This window comes from Dromiciops gliroides, chromosome 6 (genome assembly GCF_019393635.1).
Source record: "Dromiciops gliroides isolate mDroGli1 chromosome 6, mDroGli1.pri, whole genome shotgun sequence".
Lineage (NCBI taxonomy): Eukaryota > Metazoa > Chordata > Mammalia > Microbiotheria > Microbiotheriidae > Dromiciops > Dromiciops gliroides.
Window position 1 is genome coordinate 263,528,217 of NC_057866.1, and position 24,583 is coordinate 263,552,799.

Genomic DNA, 24,583 nt, shown 5'->3' on the forward strand with positions numbered 1-24,583 from the left:
GAGCTATGTCACTCTGGGCAAGTCATTTAACCTCTGTGTACCTCAGTTTCTTTATCTGTAAAATGGGGATAATAATAGCACCTACTTCCTAGGGCTTGCTAGGAGAATCAAATGAGAGAACGTTTATAAAGTGCTTTGCAAACCTTAAAGCATTATAAGATGCTAGCAATTTATTTATTTATTTTATTCTAGGCTTCAAACCTGTAGCTATTTAGGTTTAAGTTCACCTTCGCAGAGAATATCATTCAGATATCAAGTCTTTGATGACTTTCATTAGCTCCCTTACCCTCTCTCAAATATTTCAATACTAGACTTTCATTTATTTATTTATTTATTCATCCATTTATTTATTTATTAGTGAGGCAATTGGGGTTAAGTGATTTGCCTAGGGTCACACAGCTAGTAAGTGTTAAGTGTCTGAGGCCGGATTTGAACTCAGGTACTCCTGACTCCAGGGCCGGTGCTCTATCCACTGTGCCACCTAGCTGCCCCCAATACTAGACTTTAAATGCCACAATTGTGGCATGTGACTAACTCAGCTCCTAGGCTCCATGAGGATGGAGGAGAGTATGAAAGGGAATGACTTGTAATTCTCTATATCCTTCATAGCTCATTGAGTAGCGTGTCTTCAATGTACTGTTTCCAATAAATACTTGTTCACTAAAAAATGGTGATCACAGTTCTTTGGGATAGAAGGGATCCTAGAATGATTATCAGGAAGTCAAGGCAAGCACTTGGGCCCATGCTGTCCTGTCTGCTCAGTGCCATAGGGCCCTAGACACTCTCTGCTTAAATAAACACCTCTATTTCAAAGTAGATTACTAGAAGATAATTGAAGAACTTATGAAATATTGCAACATGTAGGGGTCTGAGTAAAGGGAGTTTCTGAATTAGTTCAATTCTCTCTGAAGCTTTTGTTGATAATAAGTTAAATTAAGCTGTTGACCTTTTGAAAAAATTGAGACTAAATGACAAGTTCACTATTGAAATGTTTATTGACATCCATATCTATCTACCCAATCAGAAGGTGGCCCATAACACGAGGGTGATTGTGATTTCTCAAAGAAGGTTTTAATCCATTCTGTCATGGCTAACATTCCTCCTTGTCCAGAGCTTTGTCTCTCTTGGGTGTGATATAGTCTCCCAAGATTTATTGAGGTGGGGGATAGGGAAGAGTTGTATCTTCTTAGGCCCAGCTTCAGTAGGACTGAATCCATTCCATTATATCAACAATGAAACATATCCAACTGTATCACGAAACTTGAGTGGCACGTTAGAGGATTTAAAAAATTAGCCTCTTAATCAGTTCCTGGAAGCAAATAGAACATTATTTTTATGCAGATTAAAGGATAATTATTTGAAGCCTTTTCAATTGAGGCAAGATGGGGGGGCAATGCAGAAGGGGGAAGGGCACCATTTCTCAAAGGTAGAAATATTTTGTCCAATACTCTTCTGTAACCACTTTCTAAACATGTTGAAAACTATCTAAGCAGAATTCTACAGGTACTACGGCTTTTCATGAAAAATTGTGTCTTGGCTATTGTTACATTTTGCTTGGTGATTTTCATTCCCAGACTTGGAAGCACTATCTACTACAGTAATTCCCACAGTGCACTGCAAGTTTGGCACCATCCTATATTGGCAGGTGACTGTCTCCTCTCAGTATTAATATGGTAGGACTGGTGGCAGAGTCTGGATCCTGAGGTGCTACAAGAGGATTCATCAGATTGCCTCCTGTTGGAGTCAGCTCTGAAGCAGAAGAAAGAAGATCCCTGGCGTTACTGGCGCTCATATCTGCCAAGGCAGAGGGATCAGCCAAGAACTCCCTCATACTGCCTTCAGCTGGCTTTTTAGGGCCAAGGGACATTTTATGTCTTGGGAAAAACCCACCGTTTGGTGCTTCGGTGGTGCTTCCCTCAGTTGTTCTCTGAATTCCCACTGGAATGGTAGCTTCAAATACATCATCTGGACCACTGGGTGTTGGGAGCTGCCCTTCTGGGGTTCCCCAGATGATGGGGTTTCCTCCTATTTGTCCTGCAGGAAGAGCTGCATCTTGGGTATTAGCATCTGTCCTTTCCTGGCCAGTTGGGAGCATGACTCCGGTACCCAAAGGTTGGATGAGAAGTCCTGTGAAGATCTGTGGGGCCATTGGCTGAAAGAGAGAGACAGAGAGAGAGAGACAGACAGAGAGAGAGAGAGACAGAGACAGAGAGAGACAGAGAGACAGAGAGAGACAGAGAGAGACAGAGAGACAGAAAGACAGAGAGACAGAGACAGAAAGACAGATAGAGACACAGAGAGAGAATATCTTGAAAAATTTTCTATTTGGTTATATAAGAAAACATTAGCATTTTCTCAAGGTTTTGGGCTAGGAGTGGGGGCATGGTAGAGGGAAAAGAGCACAACTGTGGTCATTTCAATCAAATGTGCCTTGCTTACTTGAGCCAAGTCTAATGCTGATTTCATTGAATTTTCTGTTCTATCTCCTTAAGCATCCCATGATGAAAAGAGCTCAGAATTTAGAGAGCTGGATTGGGAAATCACGAGTTTGGATGCTACTACCTGGGTGATGCTGGGCAAACCATACCTTCTTTGGCCCTCAGCTTCTTCATCTGTAAAATGAGGGCAGGGTCCTAGAGGATCTCTAAGACCCCTTCTAGCTCTTAATCTACAATCTAGCTGCTAGAACTTTCCTCTCCAAGGTTTTTACTCTCTGTGTATTTTATAGATATCTATTTATTTATATCTTATCTCCTCCATTAGAACATCATCTATGGGGCAGCTAGGTGGCACAGTGGATAAAGCACTGGCCCTGGATTCAGGAGGACCTGAGTTCAGGTCTGGCCTCAGACACTTGGCACTTACTAGCTGTGTGACCCTGGGCAAGTCACTTAACCCTCAAACTAACCAAAAAAATCCCCATCATCTATGTGAGGAGAGGATTTCTTTTTCTTTCTTTGCATCCCTAACACTTGGGGCATCAAGATAGCATGCTGGGCCTAGAGTCAGGAAGACCTGAATTTGAATCCTACCTCAGACACTTACTAGTTTTGTGACCCTGGGCAAATCACTTATCTCTGCCTCAGTTTCCTCATATGTAAAATAAGCTGGAAAAGGAAATGGCAAACCACTCCAGTGTCTCTGCCAAGAAAACCCCAAATGGGGTCACGAAGAGTCAGACATGACTCAAAAACTGACTGAAGATCCATAACACTTAACACAGCACAAGGAACAAAGTAAGTGCTTAATAAATGCATGTTGATTGGCTAACTGCTGAGCAACTTTTAGGAAAAGGAAATCCATAATCTAGCAGCCTTATTTCAAATAAAACATTATGGAACTTGCCCTTATCAAGTAAAAGGTTATAAAATCATAAGATCATAGATTTTGAACTAAAAGAAACCTAAGAGCCCACCTAGTCTAGACCTTTCACTTTACACGCGAGGAAACAGAGGCCCAAGTAAGTTAAATAATTTGCCCAAGGTCATGTAAGCATTAAGTGTCCAGGCTACTTCATGGTAGAAAAATCATTCAATCGGTTAATTAAATAGGCATTTATTTAAGCACCTACTATGTGCCAAGCATTATGCTAACCACTAGGGAAAGAAAAAAATTTTAAAGTTCCTTCTCTCAAGGAGCTTACATTTACATAATCCATATAACTGCAGGTGATTCAGAAAGGATTTATTTATAGTAAAATTTAGATGAAAAAGATTAAAGTAAAATTAATGGGAAAAATATGAATTTCAATGAGATGTGTAATTCTCTTGTCTTCTGTGTTCCTAGGTTTTTTCCTTCTGATGTATTTTTCAATGGCATTGCAATATTTTGCTTGAAACCTTATTCCTAGGGACATGGCCATGTGTACTTTCCTTGATTCACTCAAAGAACCCTTTTGTTATCCAGTTCTAATGACTATAGTTTACACAGTTGTGATTAATCATGCCTACTGGTGCCATCTATAGAAAGAGAGGTGTGTTATGGATGGATCTCCTTTTGCAAGAAGAATTTCACACACCATTTCATGGGATTCTCTACCCAACCTTGGGCCACATCTCTGGGCTTAGTTTTATGGAGGATAGCACCCTCAACAGCCTATGTGCTTCTGTAGCAAATTTCAAATAGAGCAGAAAGTACTGGTGGAAAGGCCATTAAAGACAGGCATCATTGCTCAGAAAATAAAATACTAATCAGCATTCAATCTCTGTTTTGCCAGTAGCAGCCAATGACACGAATGATGATTGTCATTTTTTGATGAATTTGATTATTAAAAAAATTCTGGTAAATTTCAAGTCTAAAATCCCTCTTTCAATTGCATAAAAATTATCCCTCTCACCCTCCCCGCCTACACTTGCCAGTAGCGAGGTGGCACAGTGGTAGAGACTGGGATTGGAATCAGGAAGACTTATCTTTCTGAGTTCAAATCTGGCCGCAGACACATACTAGCTGTGTGACCCTGGGCAAGTCACTTAACCCCATTTGCCTCAGTTCCTTATCTAGAAAATGAACTGAAGAAGGAAATGACAAATCATTCCAGTATCTTTGCCAAGAAAAGCCCAAATGGGGCCATGACTGGAAACAAATCAACAATAAAAAACATTTGCCTCAAGTCATCATTGAGGTACAATGCCTGGCATATAGTTCATGCTTAATAAATGTTTGTCAATTTTACTCCACTTCATTTGTCTTAATTGGACACCAGGTAAAGTAGGGGTGATTAAATATTTCTTGTTAGCTAGGTTTTGCCCTTTGGAGCATCAATAAGCCTGAATAGACTTGAACAATAATGACAGGTGTTCCATTGGCCCAATATATGGGTAATAGATCACCAATATCAAAGGATACAATTATAACCATGTAGGTTGGTTTTTTCCTTATGAAGATCTGTGCCAACAGAGGTAATCTCTCTGCCAATGAAGGCATGTATTGCTATCAAGGCTTTGCAACAGTTCTACAGTCTTCACTGAGCATTGATAATTTTTAGGTACAAGTCAAGCAACTGAGCTTGTGGAATTAGTATTGGAACAGGATGAGAACATCTGAGTTCAGGGGAAGGATAACTTAACAGGTCTACTGAGTTTTTAATGCTTTTTATGGGATACATTGACATTCAGAGTCTATTACTATAAATGTGAGACTTTAGACATGAGGACCCAAGAAATCACTGTTATAGAAATAAAGAGAATTTTAAATATTAGATTTTTTTTTTTACCAATTCCTCTGAGCTTAGCAAGGCACCCTAAAAACAAAACAACAAAAACAAGTCATTAGGCGTGTTTTAATACGGCTAAGACAAAACACATATGGGCTAACAAATATGTTTTCAGACTTTTACAAAGAGAGATTTTTTCTATTCTCAAAATTTGATCAACTTTTCTTGTTCCTATCATACAACTTATTGTGCCTCCATCCAAAAGGCCCAGGAACACAACCTGGTTCTAATTCCGAAATCCAGAAACAGAAGAGCAGGAGGTGTTAAGTGGATTAGAATTTCAAATCTTATTTTACTTTGCAAATTATGCAAATCATAATCTGACTCTGATATTTTATTTTCTACCCTTGTTGAATTCTAGTATCAAAAATAAGAATTATCATTCAAAAGGGATTCTTGACTGTTTGCATGTTATAGATCATTAGGAGAAACAAAGTATAATATAAAGATTTCTGGGCAAAATATAATTTAAAAAGAATAAGTTCAAGACTGTGGGAAAAAACAACAACATACCACCAGACTATTGAGTATTATATAAATGACATCATAGTATTTGATTAAAGGGTTGGGGGTGCCTCATCAATGCAGCACAACGATATAGAAGTCTTTATTTGGCTAATTAGGGTAAGAGTAATGACTTTTAAAAACAACAACAGTATAGCCACAGATACTTTATTTCATCTTTCAAGAATTCACAATTTCATTTAGTGGGTACTTCCTATGTTGACCCAGATAGCTAACTCTTCATGTCTTATTTGATGGTCCTTATGCATTGCTATGGCCAAAAACACTTGTCCGGTTGGTGGACATCTTCTAGTCATGAACTTAGTGCAGTTGGTCCTCAAAGTAGTGCTACTATAATAATAGCTCACATTTGGACAGGGTCTTAAGGTTTTCAATCTGCTGTATATTTCATTTGTACAACCTTGGGAAGTAGATACTATTATTATCTCCATTTAACAGGTAAATACACTGAAGATGAAAGAGGTTAAGTGACTTGCCTAAGGTCATACAGCTAAGAAGTGTCTGAAGCAAGATTCCAACTCAGATCTGATTCCAAGTCTAACAATTTATGCACTACGACTCCTAGCCATTTCAAGCCACCAGTATAGCTGCCTAATTCTATTGATATATGTAGCACCATATATATTGGTCACCAGTCCCCTAATCAAAGACTTTCTAACCTTTGCTCCCTTTCCCACAGAGGCTGTGCTCATGCTATCATAGGCTTTGAGAGCTCTGACACCTTTGTCAATCTGAGGCATCGGAGTGAGAATTCATATAAGTACCTATGCCCATGTTCTGAGGACCAGGAGCACCAAGAATGTGGAGGTTCACCTAGTGCAGCTGTATCACCATCTGATAAAATTTGGCAGCCATAGCAATTCATAAAGACTTCCCTTCCACTAAAGATTACACTGAGGTTTGGGGAAAGAAATTGCTTCTATTATGATAATGGTAAAATGAGTAACCACAAAAATGAAATCATGAATCCATGTATTTAATGAAGTAAATAAGAATAAGAGTACTCAGGCAAATAATGACACCCCCTGCCCCTTTAAAGACAGCTGAATTTTGGGCAGCTAGATGGCGCAGCAGATAGAGCACCGGCCCTGGAGTCAGGAGTTCCTGAGTTCAAATCCGGCCTCAGACACTTAACACTTACTAGCTGTGTGACCCTGGGCAAGTCACTTAACCCCAATTGCCTCACTAAAAAAAAAACAAAAACAAAAAACAAAACAAAACAAAACAAAAAGACAGCTGAATTTTGAAGTATAGACCTGAGAAATGCATCTTACCTGGGCTCCAATTTGTGCTACAATGATGGGGAGCATCTGAAAAATAAAATGAATTAGGATTACTTTTATTTTTAAAAGTAAGCTTAAAATTAGGATTTTACCTTAAAAAATAATGCAATTACATTTTGCCTTTCTTCATGGTCTCAGAGCTGAGCACACAGAAGGCAGCTAATATGCTTGTTGACTTACTGACTTGGAGTCTGGGACTCTCTCCATCTCCCTTTGTCCCTTTCCAAAAGTCCATAAATGTTATTTACTCTGTCTTACTATCTGCTTTCATTTTACCCTGCCAGGCCTTTGAGAGGAAGCCATGGTTCGAACGGCTTTTTTTTTTCCCCCCAAAAGTTTACTCTCTGTAATTGTTTGCTCTCTAATAAAGTTGTTGGCCAGTAACAGACACAGTCTGTTCAATGTATTAACTAATTTATTGACAGTAATAAGAAGGGGAGGAATTTCCTCTTTTAGAGATAAAATACATTTGACAAGTATATCTGAGGGCTGGAGCTGTAGGGGGCAAAGGGAGGGAGCTGGTTCTATCATCCACTGTTTTTCTTTCCAGTTGTAAAAGGACAGTAATCAAAATGCATCTCATTGGGGGTGGGTGGAGAAATGCTGCTATTTATGTCTGAGAGCCTTGAAGTGTCTGGTTTTCCCATGAGTTGTGCAAATGTATAAGCTCTAGAGGAGAGGGTTGAAGAAAAACGCTGGGTAGGGTCAGGATCCTTGATGGGGGACATCATCTATACACACACAGTTAATGTAGTGAGTGACCTTATCCTAGAATCCTAGAGTAAAAACCAATTTGCTCATGTGCTCTCTCTGATGGCCAGACAAATACATGAAAGGTTTTGGTCAGTCTTTTCAGTCATGTCTGACTCTTGGCGACCCCATTTGGGATCTTCTTGGTGAAGATACTGGAGTGGTTTGCCATTTTCTTCTCCAGCTCATTTTACAAACAGGGTTAAGTTTTTGTTCAGGAATGACATGGAGCTCGGGAGTCTCCTTTAGCTCTGAAATTCTCTGATTCTGAGATAGGAAACATTTTTGTTCCCAAAGATTGATTTCTATGTAAACTTCTAAAGAATCCTGAGAAAACATTGTATTGTATTGAGAGAAAATGTTCTGAGGAAAACTTCCTTTCATTCATCTAAAAATGAATTATTGGCGAGGGACAAAGGACTTACTTGTTGTGGAGGCGTCTGCTGTGCGGTATTTGTATCTGTTAGGGTCATTGGGAGTATCTGGATGCTAGGTACTAGTCCTGTAGCTGGATTTATCTGTAGCATAATAAATTCCATTTACCAAATGCCCATTTGGAAAACACATGATTTTCAGATAGAACTTACTTAATGAGAAGTTTATGTATAGAATAGGAAGTGAAAAAGACACATAGAGTTACGTCTATATATGTATATTTATGAAGTAGTCCACAAGGGGAGAGAAGGGAGGAATTGTCTAGAGAACAAATTGAATTCTTTCAAGAGATTTTCTATGAGAAAGTCCTTTATCTTTGAATCTTTGAATATTCCTTCCTCTTTGCATTTCACCGGTTCTCCCATCTTAATATTAAAAAATTAATAGGTACAATTAAATTAGTACAAAAGGACACTTACCAGTTGCATGTCTGTCCCCAGTGAGAACATTTGTGTCAGTGGTATTTGACCCAAAGGAGGAAAGAGCTGAAAAGCATAGAAAATGGCGTATGAAAGAAAAGAACATCTAGTTTACTTATATCTTCAACTAGGATCCCTTTCAGACAATCTATGTCTTATATTAAATTTAAAAAAAGAATTTAGTCGCCAGGTTTCTCTAATAGTAATTTTCCCTAAAGATTGTATTAAGGAAAGGATGGTGTGTGTGTGTGTGTGTGTGTGTGTGTGTGTGTGTGTGTGTGTGTGTGTCCAAAGAATTCACATAGCTTCTGAAGATGACAGTATCATAGATTTAGATCTGAGAGGGGCCCCACACTTAGAAAGGAGTTAACTCAGACAAAGGCTGGTTAAGTGATTTAACCAACATCTCATAGCTAGTAAATATCTGAGGTGGGATTTGAACCCAGCTCTTTTTGAATACACTTTCCACAACCTCTCCTCTATACCATATTGCCTTTCCTGCTTAATATTTTCCCATTGTATACATACACATGCATGCAAGCATATATGTATCAGTATTTAATCATAAACATGTAGTATGTGTTCTGGGGTCACTCTCTCACCTCACACCCACACTTACCATTTGGGCCCCAAGAAGATGGGTGCTATGTCTCCCTTCAAGGTTCTAAGGCTGAGGGTTATCGCTCTAATTTAATTTCTAATCTAATATCTCTCTAATCTTTCCTTCCTTCCTTCCTTCCTTCCTTCCTTCCTTCCTTCCTTCCTTCCTTCCTTCCTTCCTTCCTTCCTTCCTTCCTTCCTTCCTTCCTTCCTTCCTTCCTTCCTTTCTTTCTTTCTTTCTTTCTTTCTTTCTTTCTTTCTTTCTTTCTTTCTTTCTTTCTTTCTTTCTTTCTTTCTTTCTTTCTTTCTTTTTTGGTGAGGCAATTGGGGTTAAGTGACTTGCCCAGAGTCACACAGCTAGTAAGTGTTGAGTGTCTGAGGCTGGATTTGAACTCAGGTCCTTCTGAATCCAGGGCTGGGGCTCTATCCACTGCACCACCTAGCTGCCCTTTGTTGTTCATCATTCTTAAAGAGGATCAGTGACATCAGAACAGTGATGTCTTTACTTGCAAGTGAATTGGATTTAAGTGAGGCAGAGGAGTGCAAAATCACTAGCCTCTTCTCTAGAGTCATTGGAGTCCAGTGGCAATACATAGGTCAGGACAACTGGAGATGGCCCTAGATGCAGTGGGAGACCTTGGCCTTTGTAAACTAAGGTCTTTACCAGGTTTCAGTTTGCCTGAGGCTACACCCATTCATTGATTTAAGGCTAGGTAAGAAATGAGGCAAAAGATGGCCTAGTTTGCCTACTCATAAAAAAAAAAATCTGGGAGGGAAAGACTCTCAGGGTTTTTGACCAGAACAGAAACAATTGATATTTACACTCACTCTGAGCCATCAAAACCCAAACAATAACCTAGTGAGGCTTGGGCTGGGACTTAATTATTCAGCAATCAGTGAAATCCTCAACTGGTGTGCTTCCCTCCATGATTATCAGCTGATATTAACTTAATAAACTGGATTTAATAAGCTTTCAGAAACGAGTATTTGACTAAGGTTCCTTAGTTAGAAAACGTCCCCCATGCACGCACTCAAAGTTCAGGGAAGAGTGTGCTCAAGCTTAGCGAGTTGTTGTGAAGGAATAATACACAACTGTTGGTTGCTGGAAATCCCTTTGTGTTAAACTCATGATACTCCCCCTAGGCATGTGCAGCTTGCCTGCTGGGCTCTTTACAATCCTGAGCTGCTTTTTTCTCAGTGTGTCTAGTTTTTCTACAGCTCCCCAAGTAGACTCTGCACTGGGGATGCTGCTAAGGCTAGGATGCCAATGGGAAGTCCCAGGCTTTCTGATCCTCCAGTGGTCACAAGATCAAGGGGAGTGAGAGAGAAAGCCAAGACCAGGACCAAGGTGGACAGCAGAGCGCCTCTTTTCCTTCCCAGATGATTCTTTCTTAGGGGCTTGGCTGCAAAGCTTCTGCCCTAAGCTGCTAGATATTCAAATCTCTAGGTTCTGGACTGATCTGATAATTGTAGTTGACCCAAAAGGAATAACTGAGTTTCCTCAATCAATCAAGATGCCCTTTTGGTGCTACTTCACTCTAGTTCATCAAATCTCTTTCAAGGACTTTCCTCACACTTGAGATATTCTCATCTGACACAGGTATTGGGCGGTAGTATCTTGTCAGTCATTTTAAGTTGGGTAGGTTGATTTGATTGAGTAATCAAACTACATCTTTATAAATATAAAGTAAATCAATGCAAATATTTAGAAAGCCTCTAAATGTAAGGTGGAGGCAGATAGATGATACAGTAGATAGAGTGTTAGACCTGGAGTCAGGAAGACTCATTTTCCTGAGTTCAAATCCAGCCTTAGATACTTACTAGCCATGTGACCCTGGGCAAGTCACTTAACCTCCTTAAAAAAATTTTTTTTTTGTGGGGCAGTGAGGGTCAAGTGTCTTGCTCAGAGTCACACAGCTAGTAAGTGTCAAGTGTCTGAGGCCAGATTTGAACTGAGGTCCTCCTGAATCCAGGGCTGGTGCTTTATCTACTGTACCACCTAGCTGCTGCCACTTAACCATCTTTGTCTCAGTTTCCTCATCTGTAAAGTGAGCTGGAGAAGGAAATGGCAAACCATTCCAGTATCTTTGCTAAGAAAACCCCAAATGGGGACAACGAGTCAGACATAATTGAGAAACACTAAACAACAATAAAAATCAGGTACTTTGAGAGGGAGGATGTCAGCAGTTTGGGGAAGCAAGAAAGGTTTCATTCCAAAGATGATAATTCAGCTGTGCCTTAAGGGAAGATAGAGACAAGTGGTCAAGAAATGAGGAGAATGCTTTCTATGAATTGGTATGACCAGTGCAAAGGCATGGAGATGGAGATGGAAGGTCTTGTGTGAGAAATAGAGAGAAGGCCAATTTGGCTGAATTGAAGAATGTGAGAGAGGAAGTAATGTGCAATAAACCTGGAAAGATAGATTTAGCCTAGGTTGTGTAGCACATTAAAAGCTAACAAAGGAGTTTATATTTATGCTTAGAGGCCTGGAAGCCTCTTGGTTTGATTGAGTAGGGGAATCATATCAACAAAAGTGCTTAAGAAAAATTACTTTGTCAGCATTCTGCCCCTTGGACACACTATCTCTATTGAGCAGATAGCTTAGTAGTGTTTCCTATTCTTTGCATTTCAATTCTCTATTGTTAGGACTACTTCATTCTTGAGTCCACCATAGGCTCTTTTCTTTGCTGCCAGAAGCCCTGATCCTTGAAAATGTTTCTAGCCTTGGATGCTGCCTACCTCTGACTATACGTCTGGAGAGTGTGTTTCCCTGCTTCCCACACAACTTTGTGACTATTACACATGCCATGGCATATAAAGTAAGGGAAGGAGAGAAAAAATCCCTCTTCCCTCCCAAGAAATAAAGAACAATTATCTTTCATGGGCTCTGTTCTGTCATGACTGTTGGTTCCTGCCTGAACTAACTGAAGAGTCAGATAGCAAGCTTGCTTTTTAAATGGGATCAGGGACAAGGGCAATCTTTTGCCAATCAATTGCAATCTGCCCCTCTAGTTCCATCAGGGAAACTTCATGGGGTGGGAGGGACAACAGTGTTTTCACACCTTATTAACACATTCACACCTCACCTTCTCTATTTCTCATTCCTTTACTTCCTGTGATTGCTCTGTCTCACATTTAAAACTTACCATCTCATTTTCTCCCATTAACTGGGAGAAATCAGTTTTTCTGGTACCAGGTCTCACCCTTAAATTTATATGTGCACATAAAAGGAGCATATAAGTTACCTGAGGACAGGAATTATGCAGTTTTCTTTTTGTTTCCCTTTAATGTGATTCCTGGACAAAGTTGAACTGAATTGAATTGGCAATGTATACCTCATTCCTCACCTATAGTTCACCACCTCTCTGCCAGGAAGAGGGTGTGTTTTGCCATCAGTCCTCCACTTTCCCCACTTCTATCTAGCCTATGCATGAAACCTTGTTTAAACCTTCCCTTGTCTTAATCAGTTTTGTTTGCTCCTTTGCAAAGGTTGTTAAGTTGCTGTTGTTATGTCCGACTAATTTTTTTTTACTACATTTGAGATTTTCCTGGCAGAGATAGTGGAGTGGTTTGATACTTTCTTCTCCAGCTCGTTTTACAGATGAGGAAACTGAGGCAAACAGGGTTCAGTGACTTGCCCAGGATAACATAGCTAATAAGTGTCTGAAGCCAGATTTGAAATGAGGAAGATGAATCTTCCTGATTCCAGGCCTGGCACTCTATCTGCTATGCCACTTAGCTGCACTGTTAAGGCTGTTGTAGGTTACTGTATAGATTGTTTACCTGGTTTGGCTGCTGTGGGGTGAGTAATGTTGGCTGATCCAGAACCAGGTTTGCCGGAGGAAATCCCATGCCAGGATAAACCTGCTGTCATGGTAACACACATTGGATGAGTCAGCAGAAAAACACATTTCAGCTTTTGTTTCTGCTTATATTCAGGAGGAAGTGGGGTTTTACTAAATGCACAAATGTGTGTGTCTAGGGGACAGGAAACACATGTGATGGAGCAGCCTTTTAGAACAGGGCATCTTGTGTCCACAGGAAAATGGAATCAATTACTAGAGAAAGATTCGGATGAGTGGAAGGTCGGAGTAGAGAAACTTAACCCTAGGCAACCCTGGCTTCATCTCTCTTAATGTTGTCTATCTCTCTCCTCTGTCTATACACAATTCTCTCTCGATGTTCTTTGTTGTGTGCCTATTACTTAGGACTTTTAGGTAGATTGTCTTATTCTCACTGCCTTCTTTAAGAATCATACCAGGTGATGCTATATCAACCACTACCACAAAGCATTTATTAAGCCCTACTTATGTGCCAGACACAGTGGGGTGATAGCAACATCAGGGTTGACCAATAAGAAGTTTTCTAACTTGCTATTGGTCCATTCCGTTGCTTCTACCTTAGGTTGGGAGGTAAGGGAAAGTTTCCTTTTTTAAAAAATCAAAACTGTGCTACTTTTACTGGATGCCAAAATGTCTATTAGAGTTCTGAAAAGTCTCTAGAAGAATTAGGGATCTTATTGCTTTGACCTATAAAAGAAAGTTGTGGGAGAAAGGACTGTCTCTGCTCAGTGCTCAAGGGGGAGCCAAGGAAACCCTAAATGTCTAAATAGACTTTGGGGGTCAAATAAGTCAACCTAGTATCTTTATTAAAAAGAGACACTGAGATATTGAACTCCCTCTTAAGTACAGGTGCACCAAATTTCCAGTGGTCCATTTTAATACATCCTTCATCTCTTTGGTTTTAGAAATTTGTCAGTTTGTGCATGTGGGCTGATCAATCATTCTCAACTATATAGTGATCTGAAATCATATAAAGTAAAGGTCACAAGTTAACTAACAAGTTAATTAACTTTCTAGGCTTAAATGAAAGCTGATGTTATGTGACCAACATCCCTCCCTTCCCTCCCCTCCCCCTCTTTGGACAGTACCTGTGCTTGCTGTTGACCAAGGTCTTGTACTGGATACATTCTCATGAGCTGTAGTATCTGAAATAAGGAAGAGCTGCTGAGATTTTTTAGAGTTTTTCTTCTAAGATCTCAACACACTTTCCCATTTATCTTAACTTCTTTCACAATCTTCTTGTGAGATGAGGGAAATGAAGCTATTCATATAGTGAACCTTATAGTAGGAAAAATTTTTATGTGCAATGTGAGTAAATCAGAGGTGGGGCCTGGTTGCCTGACTCTTAGGCCCCTCGTACATTTGTTAGACCATCTATATGAAAGGCAAGTAGTTTTTGAACCAATGTGTTCCCATGTATTATAGTACATTACTAAGAACATCATCTCTAACACTATATAGTCAATAAACTCAAGAGGCTTCCTTTTGCCTCTAGGGTCAAATGTAAAACCCTCTGTTTAGTGTTCAAAGCTCATTGTGATCTGTCTCTTCCTACCTTTCCAGTGTTTTCACACCTTATTTTTCAGTTGTTCAGTCATTTCAGTCATGTCTGTCTCTCTGTGACCTGATTTTGGGGTTTTCTTGACAAAGATACTGGAGTGGTTTCCCATTTTCTTCACTAGATCATTTTTTTACAGGAGGAAATTGAGACAAACAGGGTTAAGTGACTTGCCCAGGGTCACACAGCTAGTGTCTGAGGCCACATTTGAACTCAGGTCTTCCTGCCTTGAGACCCAGTACTTTATCCACCACACCACATAGCTGCCCTGTTCATTGAGTGTAGCTTCCTTGGCAAAACAAACACCTTGTAGAATTGGGGAAAACAGATAAGAAAAGAGACTAGACAGAACTTTGGCTTGTATCAAAGATGTGAAATATTCTTTTATCTCTCTGACTTTTATAGCAGAAAGAAGGCTGCTGTTGAATTTTATCTTGGCAGCTACGTGCCCCAGTGGATAGAGCTGGACCCGAGTCCAACTCTTGTCTTAGACACTAGCTGCGTCACTTTGGGACAATCACTTAACCTTTGTCTGACTCAGTTTCCTTATCTCCAAAATGGAGATAATAATAGTGCCTACCTCCCAGGATTGTTGTGAAGATAAAATGAGATATTTGTAAAGTGATTTGACAACTTAAAGCACCGTATAAATGCTAGTTATTTTTGTTGTTGTGAAGATCAAATGAGTTATTTGTAAAGTGTTTTGCTAACTTTTAATTGCTACATAAATGTTTTTGTGGTTGTTCAGTTGTTTTTCATGTGTGTCTGACTCTTTGTGACCCAATTCGGGGTTTTCTTGGGAAAGATTTTGGAGAGATTTGCCATGTCCTTTTCCAAATCATTTTACAGATGAGGAAACTGAAGCAAATAGGGTTAAGTGACTTGCCCAGCCAGGGTCACACAGCGAGTTAAGTGTCAAGTGTCTGAGGCTGCATTTGAACTCAGGTCCTCCTGAATCCAAGGCCAATGCTTTATCCACTGTACCACCTAGCTGTCCCAGCTGTTATTATTAATGAAGTAAAACCCAAGTACATCCAGAATCAGTTTCCCTATTAGTAAAACAAAGGAATTAGTTGGCTTAGAACATGCCTAAGATTTCTTCTAGCTCTGACACTCTATGAACACAGTTATAAGTGCTTGTTAGAATTTACTCCACCCTACATTTATTTTCATTTATCATACTTCTCTCTAGCTGCCTTCCAGTTAGAATGAGTCAGAGAATCACACAATTCAAGAACTGGAAGAGACCTCAGTGGCCCCTACACCAAGAAATTCCAATGGTCAGATTCCTGAGAAAGGGCCATCCAGGCTCTGTTTGAAGACCTCCAAAGATGGAGGACCCTCTGCCTTTTGATGAGGTCCATTCCACTTGGGGATAGTTCTAGTTGTTAGGAAAGTTTTTGAGGTATAATTTCTAAATTAGCTTCTTTGCAACTTCTACCCATTCCTCATAATTCTGCTCCCTGAATCTGAATAGAACAAGCCTACTCTTTCCTCTCCATATCAGTTCTTAAAGCACATCCATGTCTCCACCACACTCCCTCCCCCATAACCTCCATCCTCTCTTCTCCAGGCTAAACATGCCAAGCGACTTCAACCCATTGTCATATGACACAGGCTTGATGGTTTTCACCACCATGGTTGCCTTCCTCTGAAAACTCTTCTGATTTTCAATGCCCCAGATCAAACTCAGTGCTACAATCTCTATGTGGTAGGAGCAAAGTTCTAGCTACTTCCCCCATGCAAGTTAGGCTTCTTTTTCCTTAAAAATGTATTGAAGCCATTCTCCAGAATTAGTTGGCACAGTGGTCTAGTAGCTCACCATGATGAGCTATTATAAAAAATGTCCATGATGAGCTCCAGTTTCTCTCCCATGTTTGGTAGACCATGGGGAACTCAGGCAAGGATGTTTCATTCAGCTTCATCAACTGTATCCACTCAATGCCTATTGTTGCTGAGTGGCTTTCACCAGCTATGTCTTAATAAATCTCAGTTTGTTCAATGAAGCAGGAGGGAAAATTAATTACTATTGTGGCTTATATAATGGTGAAAGAGTAAATGTGTCTACTGGACTTTGGGGGTCATAGAACACAGAAGTTGCCAAAAGATACAGGCCATATTCCAGGCGCAATCAAAAGGAGAATAGCCATCTTTATACACTATTTAAACTTTGTTTTCCACAAGGTCATCTCGAGACAGTGCCCAGCAACATGGTTGAGGAGTTACCAAACCAAGAGCAATGGTGGCCTTTGCAACAACAACAACAACAACAACAGCAACAACAACAGCAACAACAAAACATAGCCATTGTTTTAAACCTGGTTCTTGCTCAGCCATCTTTTTTTTTTTTTTAAATTTTGGGTGAGGCAATTGGGGTTAAGTGACTTGCCCAGGGTCACACAGCTAGTAAGTGTCAAGTGTCTGAGATCGGATTTGAACTCAGGTCCTCCTGTATCCAGGGCCAGTGCTCTATCCACTGCGCCACCTAGCTGCCCAACTCATATCAATATCAATGGAAACAAGCCCATGTCAATAACTCTAGTTATCAAATATCTATCATTTCCATCAGTGATTTCTACAGGCAAATCAGTCACATTTTCAGGACTTTTATACCTCTTTGGTTTTCTTTTCCAAGTTGGATCAGTTAAAAACAAGAATTAGGGAGAAACTGTACTTACTGGCAATGACTGAATTGTCCCTAGGAGACAAAAAAGAAGAATTGCTGTTTTCATGTTTCAAATTGGTACCTAAAAACAAAATTAAGTTATTACTATTTATCCTTTACTATTTTGCCATTTCCAAATAACATACCATTAAAACACCTGACTATTTTGGTGTGAGACAAATATCTTTACCTCTATATTCTTCAGCAAGGCTGTACAGAAGTGTTGAGCTGAGTTCTATTGATTTTCTGGATTTTCTCTTTTTCTTTTTGCCCTTTGAGTTGTCACTGGTTGTGGAAGGAATTTAAGTACAATTTCAAGAGACTGGTTACCAAAAGACCAATCAGGACCCAGCAGTCTATGTGAAATCATTTGGTTTCACCCATTCTCCAACATTTCATTAGGTGGGCTATTAGGTGCAGACAGCATGATATCACTTGGTGTCTGTCAGGTTGAAAAGAGAATGCTTCATGATAGTTTGCCTAATTAAGTCAAGAAAAGAAAAAGACTATGATCTAAGTGTGGCAGTGTGTGGGCTTGGAGCTTGACAGGAAAACTAGCTATTCTTCCTTAGTTGGTACTTGAACATTTTGTGGGTCAATTACTCTTTTCCCACTCTTCCCTTCAGCCAATCCTGGGAAGCATATGACAGTTACCTAAGTTGATACCTACTGTCAGGGGGGGAAAGGTGCAGTGACTGACAGGAAATAACAATGGAGGAATAAAGTTTCCTTCCTTGCCTCAGAAGGAAACATTTCCTTTTCTTACTCTCTTGGTTTGTTTCCACCTTAGAATCTGCTAACTTGTGATTCTTTTTTCAAGGGAAAAGGCTGAATTCAATTTTTGTGCTATTTTGGGAAATTTGTTGAATATGATAATCTATAAAATTCTCTGTCATTTAGGTCAGGAGCCCCCAGTTGAGGTGGGGAAGTGAAAAAATTTTCTTTCTTTCTTTCTTTCGTCACTTAACCCTAATTGCCTCGTGCCCCGGCCCCCCCTCCCCCCGCCCCAAAAGAGTTTCTCTCATTCATCACTTGCTTGAGTTCTCTGTTAGGGGAAGCTCACCACTGATCAGTTATACCTCTTGTTCTAGCCTCAGATATCCAACTTAAGTGGGAAAAGGTAGTGGTGATAAAGGTGAAGTCACTCACTCTCAAACGGTAGATACATCAGCTTCCCCCTCTCTACTCCTTCTCTCTCTCTCTCTCTTTTTTTTTTTTTGCAGGGCAATGGGGGTTAAGTGACTTGCTCAGGGTCACACAGCTAGTATGTGTCAAGTATCTGAAGCCAGATTTGAACTCAGGTACTCCTGAATCCAGGGCTGGTGCTTTATCCACTGCACCTCCTAGCTGCCCCCTACTCCTTCTCTCTCTTTAGTTTCTATTTCACCTTCTTACTCTCACTTGTATGACTCCCAGTCAAATTGTACATTCAACATATCTTCCCAGCATTCTGTCCAATTGTGTTTATCTCTCTTGCAATATAGCCTCTCTTTTGGCAAGAGGAAATAATGCCATATGTTTTTGAGTCAATGTCTTTAGGAAACTCAGACATGTAGGCATAGAATTGTTTTTCTCTCCACAGAAATTTGTGTCTTGCAGTCCACCCTCCTCTGTCCTTCTCTATTGGATGGGCTGCCTATGGAACTACACCTGTGGTTGGACTGCCATCTGGGAAAAAAAAAACAAGCAATGTTATATGATAGCACTTGAATGACTTTCCCTTTCCCTTCCCTTTGGTTTCATCCTATTTGTCCTTTAAGACCTATTTCAGTCTAAGTTTATCCTTCTATCTAAAACTTTACCCCCACTGATTCAGATTTCCTGCTTCAGTGAATTCCTTCAGCAATTATTTTCTATTTATTTACTTATTACTTAATCATATACTGTCTTGGGATCTTGTTTTGGTATTGAAGTATGTCTTGTGTATGGACATCCATGCTACTTTTCCTAACTAAATTGTAAACTCCTAGAGGGCAGGGAATTTATCTTTCAGTTCTGTGAATTTTCACTGGACATCTCCTTTGTCTAGAATCTTCTCCCATCTCACGTATTCTCTGTCCCAGTCAAGTAGAATTACTTACCATTCCCTGAAGAAATCCTGCAATTTTTTCCCATCTTTCCCCAGGATTTTAATCTTAATTTAATTTTTTTGTTATTTTGAACTTGACAAGCATTTACAAACGTGGACATTTCTATATTAAAAAACAGCAACAACAGAAAAAAAGCATGGTACATCTAGACTCTGGAGCCACAATCCCATTTCCCACTTGCATTGACCATTTGGGTGCCTAAAGTATGACTACTATATTTCCTTAGGACTCTAGTGTTATTCTTAGGAGTTGGGGTTACCTTTCTAATGCTATTCCTCATGATTACCAGTTGATACCAGTTAGCCAGGCATAATTAGCTTCTAGTGAGGAGCATTTATTAAGGTACTATAGTAAGAGTGGTTGACATAAAACATCTCTCAGAAGTCTGTGACACATTCTCCAACAAGTACATACAGAGATCATGGGAGAGTGGGCTCAAGCTTAGAAATATCATTAAATGATGGGGAAGCTAGGTGACACAGTGGATAGAGCACTGGCCCTGGAGTCAGGAGGACCTGAGTTTAAATCCGGCCTCAGATACTTGACACTTACTAGCTGTGTGACCCTGGGCACGTCACTTAAACCCAATTGCCTCACCCAAAAACCAAAAAAAAAAAATCACTAAATGAGATGATAATTATAAAGTACTTAGCATAGTACCTGACACATAGTAAGCATAAGTAATGTCAGCTATTACTATTGTTATAATCATTATTATCACTATTATTAGAGAGAACATGTGTCAAAAGGGTAATCAACAGCTCCTGGAAACTCTAAAGATGTTTTCCTTAGGTATAGAAAAGTTTTTCTTCTGGGTTTTTGATAGAATTTTGAATCTACTTTTATTCATCCATCTACCAGTCTGCTCTTGGCTACCCCTGGAGACATTGCGACCAACTATTCCTGTCCTGGGGATACTGCTAGGATGCTAGGGGAGAATGCAAACATTTTGTTCCCTTTGAAGCACATCTCATCTTTCTTCAGCTTGGGAAGGGGGATAATGAGATTGAGATACTATCATGGCTCCTCAAGTGGTTCTTCATCAGGGGTTTGGCTGTCTCCTGGTTTACCTCTCAGTGGAAACTCTTATTTCAAGTAGCTCAATAATTCTGTAGAGCCCCAGAAAGTGTGACCAAGACTCTCAGCCAATCAGAACTGTTTTTCTTCCAAAGTCACTTCAGTCCTTCTCATCGTTTTCAAATACATCTTTAATTGATCAAGGGCTTTCCATACTTAGGCTAAAGTCTTTGTAGAAAAAGGTAGATCAAAGAGTCCATGGTGATCAGCAGTGGGATTGGCCTTTGAACAGCCATTGTACTTCCAGCCTGGGTGAGACAGGGAGACTTAATCTTACCCCCAAATAGACTTTGATTGATGTGAATTTTTCCTTGATTATGAATAGCAGGACTTGGTATCTTATTACTTACATTAAGTGGGGTGGGGGGGGGCAATTGCTTACATATGTGAAACTGTATTCTGATCAACTTGTTTTAAAATATATCTATATACAACAAGGGCAGCTAGGTAGTACGGTGAATAGAGTGAAGGGCCTGGAGTCAGGAAGACTAATCTTCTTGAGTTCAAATCTGGATTCAGATGCTTTCTAGCTGAGTGACCCCAGGAAAGTCACTGGACCCTACTTGCCTCAGTTTCCTCATATGTAAAATGAGCTGGAGAAGGAAATGGCAAATCGCTCCAGTATCTTTGCCAAGAAAATCCTAAATAGGGACATAGAGAGTCAGACATAACTGAAATGACTGAATACAAAACACAACCAAACAACATCAACTCTTATTTCAGTTTTTCATTTCTTATTTTATTTCTTTGAGGGATGCCTCAAAGTTTTTGTGGCTTAGCCATTCACCTCTTTCCTTCAGGTTTTGTTTATTTTACTTATGGAATTTGCATTCCTTGACCCATGGAACATCATCACTGTATTCACTGTCTTCTATTTACTTACATTGCCAGACTCAGTTTGTGTTTCGGAACTTTGTACCAGGGCCTGGCTGTTCCATTTCTTGAACTGTTGGTTGGGATGGTCAAGCCCTATTTGGCTCTGACTTCAATTTACTTAGTTCCTGTCATAGCTTGCACTTCTTCTTATATTGAATCACTTAAGAGTGCTGGCAGAGTTCAAATTCTGATTTCCCACTGTAGTGGGGTCAGACTGTATCGATCTTCAGCCCTTCCTTTCCTTCCCCACCGCACTCCTCTTCCCCTCCCCCATCTTTGCCTCCTCACTGCTCCCCCACCCCCCACCCCATCTAGGTTTAAGTCTCAATGGCTTTTAGCCCTCCAGGAGTGTTCCCAGACCTCCCTGGAATTTCTTTGTCAGAGCACTCTGGGCTTCTGCATCTCCTCCCCTTCCACGGTACAGAATACTCCATGCTTTAAGGGATCCCGGAGGATCTCTGATCTGAGTGGGCAGTCATTTGGTCTGCTCATGTGAACTTACTCTGGCTTCCTTGGAAGGGTTTGTGGGGACCAATTTTTAATTGGGGAGTGTTAGCTAAGCGGCTCGCCGCAATATTGGGGCAAGGAAGGAGACCGGCAGCCTCCCTCAAAACAGAACAGGATTTATTTTAACAAGAATGAACTTAACCCCCCCCCCCCCCCCCCCCCCCCCCCCCCGCCACACACACACACACACACAAACAGGATCAGTAGGATCAAGGGAAAGGGAAATTATACAACCTCAAAAGATACCACCGCCCAGGAATCAGCTGAGAATATGCAGCAAAATTCCTGTCGTTCCAGAGTCCAGCTAGAATGCCCAATTCTCCTCCCCCAATCCCAGAAAAACCCCCACACAGCCCCAGCCAATGGGATGGCCTCTCTGACAGTCACATGACTGCCCTCACTAGGCTTCCAATCATTATAATTTTGCCAGGCCCATGTAGGCGTCAGCGAGTGGTGATGCCGTGAGGTGCCAGCGCCATGGCAACAGCTACAACCGGTGGGTGGAGCAACATGCGGTTCGTGTAGCCCCAGGCTAGTGCGCGCATAAAAACCTCAAATAACAATTCTTTACATGTTTTTTTCCTATGCTTGTAGGTTTCTGGCCTTCTTTTCGCGTAATTCAGAGCTAGATGAAGGGGCTTTCTATTGCTAATCTTTGCCTTTATCATTTAGTGCCATTTTTATCTCTTGGCTGGAGTATATAGTACATGAGAGAGTTGAGTTCCTCTATGATGATCATCATATATTAACTGATCTAATTTCCGGGACCTGCCCTTTCTCCCACAGGTGTATCTTTGTGTTGTTCTGTATTCCTGGAATTGTTTCATCATTGCTTCTGAAGAGTCTACTCATCTTTCTAGCTCTGTCTCAAATACTGCTTCCTTTCTGAGACCTGTCTCTTAAACTTCTTCCCCCAAACTGTTAGGAGTTCATATTCCATTGAAATAGTAAGAGCTCATTTGGTATAATGGAAAGACTAGATTTAGAGTCAAAACAGGTAGTTAGAATTTATAGAGTATTTTTAGATATGAAAGCTGCGTCTCACATATTATTTCATTTGATCTTCATAGCAATCTTGTTGTTGATGTTACTATCCCTTATTTGAAGAGAAGGATATGAGGTTTAAATGAGTTATCCAAGGTTACATAGCTGGTAAGTCTCTGAGGTGGGAATCAAATTTGGATCTTCCTGTTTCCATATCCGGCACTCTATCCACTATGCCACCAGCTACCTTAAATCCTGGCTGTTTTATTTACTCCGTGTGTGACTTTGGGCAAGTCATTAAACTGCTCTGTGCATTTCTTTCCTGATGTGTCAAATGAGTGTGTTGAATCAATGATTTCTCAAATCTCTTTTAGTTAGAAATCCACAATCCAATGAGTTATGACACAGGGGTTGGTATATATCGAGGAATTATAAGACTATTAAAGTTAAAACTGGTCAACTAGCTATCAGGATGGACACACTTAAGAAGTTTAGGGGAGATTAAATCCTATAGCAAGAAAGTCAGTTGTTTGTGGCTACTACCTGAACTAGGAGACTGATAATTCCAGAGGTCAGAACTATCATTCCAAAAGAAAATCTCACTGACTCTCAGGAATCTTTCCCTACCCCACCCCTAAAAGGAACTTTCCATTGTCAGGTGGTCACCTCATCTCTCCTCAGTAAAAGCTCTTGGTCTTTTATCCATTCAAGGAGAAAGATGTCTCTAAGCCTTCTCCCGTCCTTGAGGTGAAGTCTTTGACTTCCCTCTTGGTCACTTTCTCCAGCGCCCAAGTAAAAGACCATCTTTATTCAAATTGGATTGTGTGTGAGAGTTGTCATTCTTTAAAGAGGAATACCTAAGGACCCCCATGCAGCCTATTTCCCCCATGACAAGTTACCTTGCCATCTCACAATATTTGCTCATGAAAAGATCCTGAGTTAATGATTCATTTTCTTTGCCTATGTAGGCAGTAAACACAACAAAGTCCTAGCAGTTAATTAATGATGGTGCAGAATTGTTTCTTCCCCCCTCCCATCCCCACCACTACCACCACAGTTGAATTAGGACTTGTCCTAGCTAGGAATCTAAATAGGCTGCATGCCCTATGTGGGGGAAATTGTCAAAGATGAGTAATTTCTTGTACAAGAAAATTTATGTCTGGAGTTAAATAACTTGCAACCATAGTATAATTATAGAGTTTGGTGTCTGTATTTTAAATTACAAGCAAAACAGACACACATGTAAACAAACACAATCTTTCACCTAAGGGAAATGTGAACAAAATAGTTAAGTAACTTAATTTAAAAATTAAAAAAACTTAATTAAAAAAACCCTGACCCAATAAATTATTTTTTGGGCATGGTAGGTTTGATATCCTTGAATTCTGGGACTTTTCTGATGCTCCAGATAATTCCTAATCTTTTTTGGTCCTCTGCAGCTTCTAAAGAACTTTTCTTTGTTTTGTTTTTGCGGGGCAATGGGGGTTAAGTGAGTTGCCCAGAGTCACACAGCTAGTAAGTGTCAAGTGTCTGAGGCCGGATTTGAACTCAGGTACTCCTGACTCCAGGGCCGGTGTCCTATCCACTGTGCCACCTAGCCGCCCCCTTCTAAAGAACTTTTAAAGTCAGTTAATTTTCTAGGTGGGAGGGAAGTCTAGAAATTGCCAGTCCTGATGGCATTCTCCTTGCTGGGAGGAGATGTTCTTGGTAACTATATACTTTGGCTCCACCCCAATCTAGAACTCTGTCCCTGCCAATCT

General features: G+C 40.3%; 1 protein-coding gene across 1 annotated transcript; it reads right to left on the reverse strand.

The window, feature by feature from the left end:
• Window positions 1-1,039: 1,039 nt before the first annotated feature.
• On the reverse strand, window positions 1,040-22,135 carry AMTN (amelotin). The gene is made up of 11 exons (XM_043973265.1): window positions 22,074-22,135; window positions 17,303-17,371; window positions 14,155-14,211; window positions 13,595-13,597; window positions 13,008-13,091; window positions 8,625-8,690; window positions 8,196-8,288; window positions 7,012-7,047; window positions 5,213-5,239; window positions 1,891-2,152; window positions 1,040-1,309 (listed from the first exon to the last, which is right to left on the reverse strand). Exons 2-11 carry the CDS (start codon window positions 17,354-17,356, stop codon window positions 1,299-1,301), a joined length of 693 nt encoding a protein of 230 aa, XP_043829200.1. The 5' UTR covers window positions 17,357-17,371; window positions 22,074-22,135; the 3' UTR covers window positions 1,040-1,298.
• Between the last annotated feature and the right edge of the window lie 2,448 nt (window positions 22,136-24,583).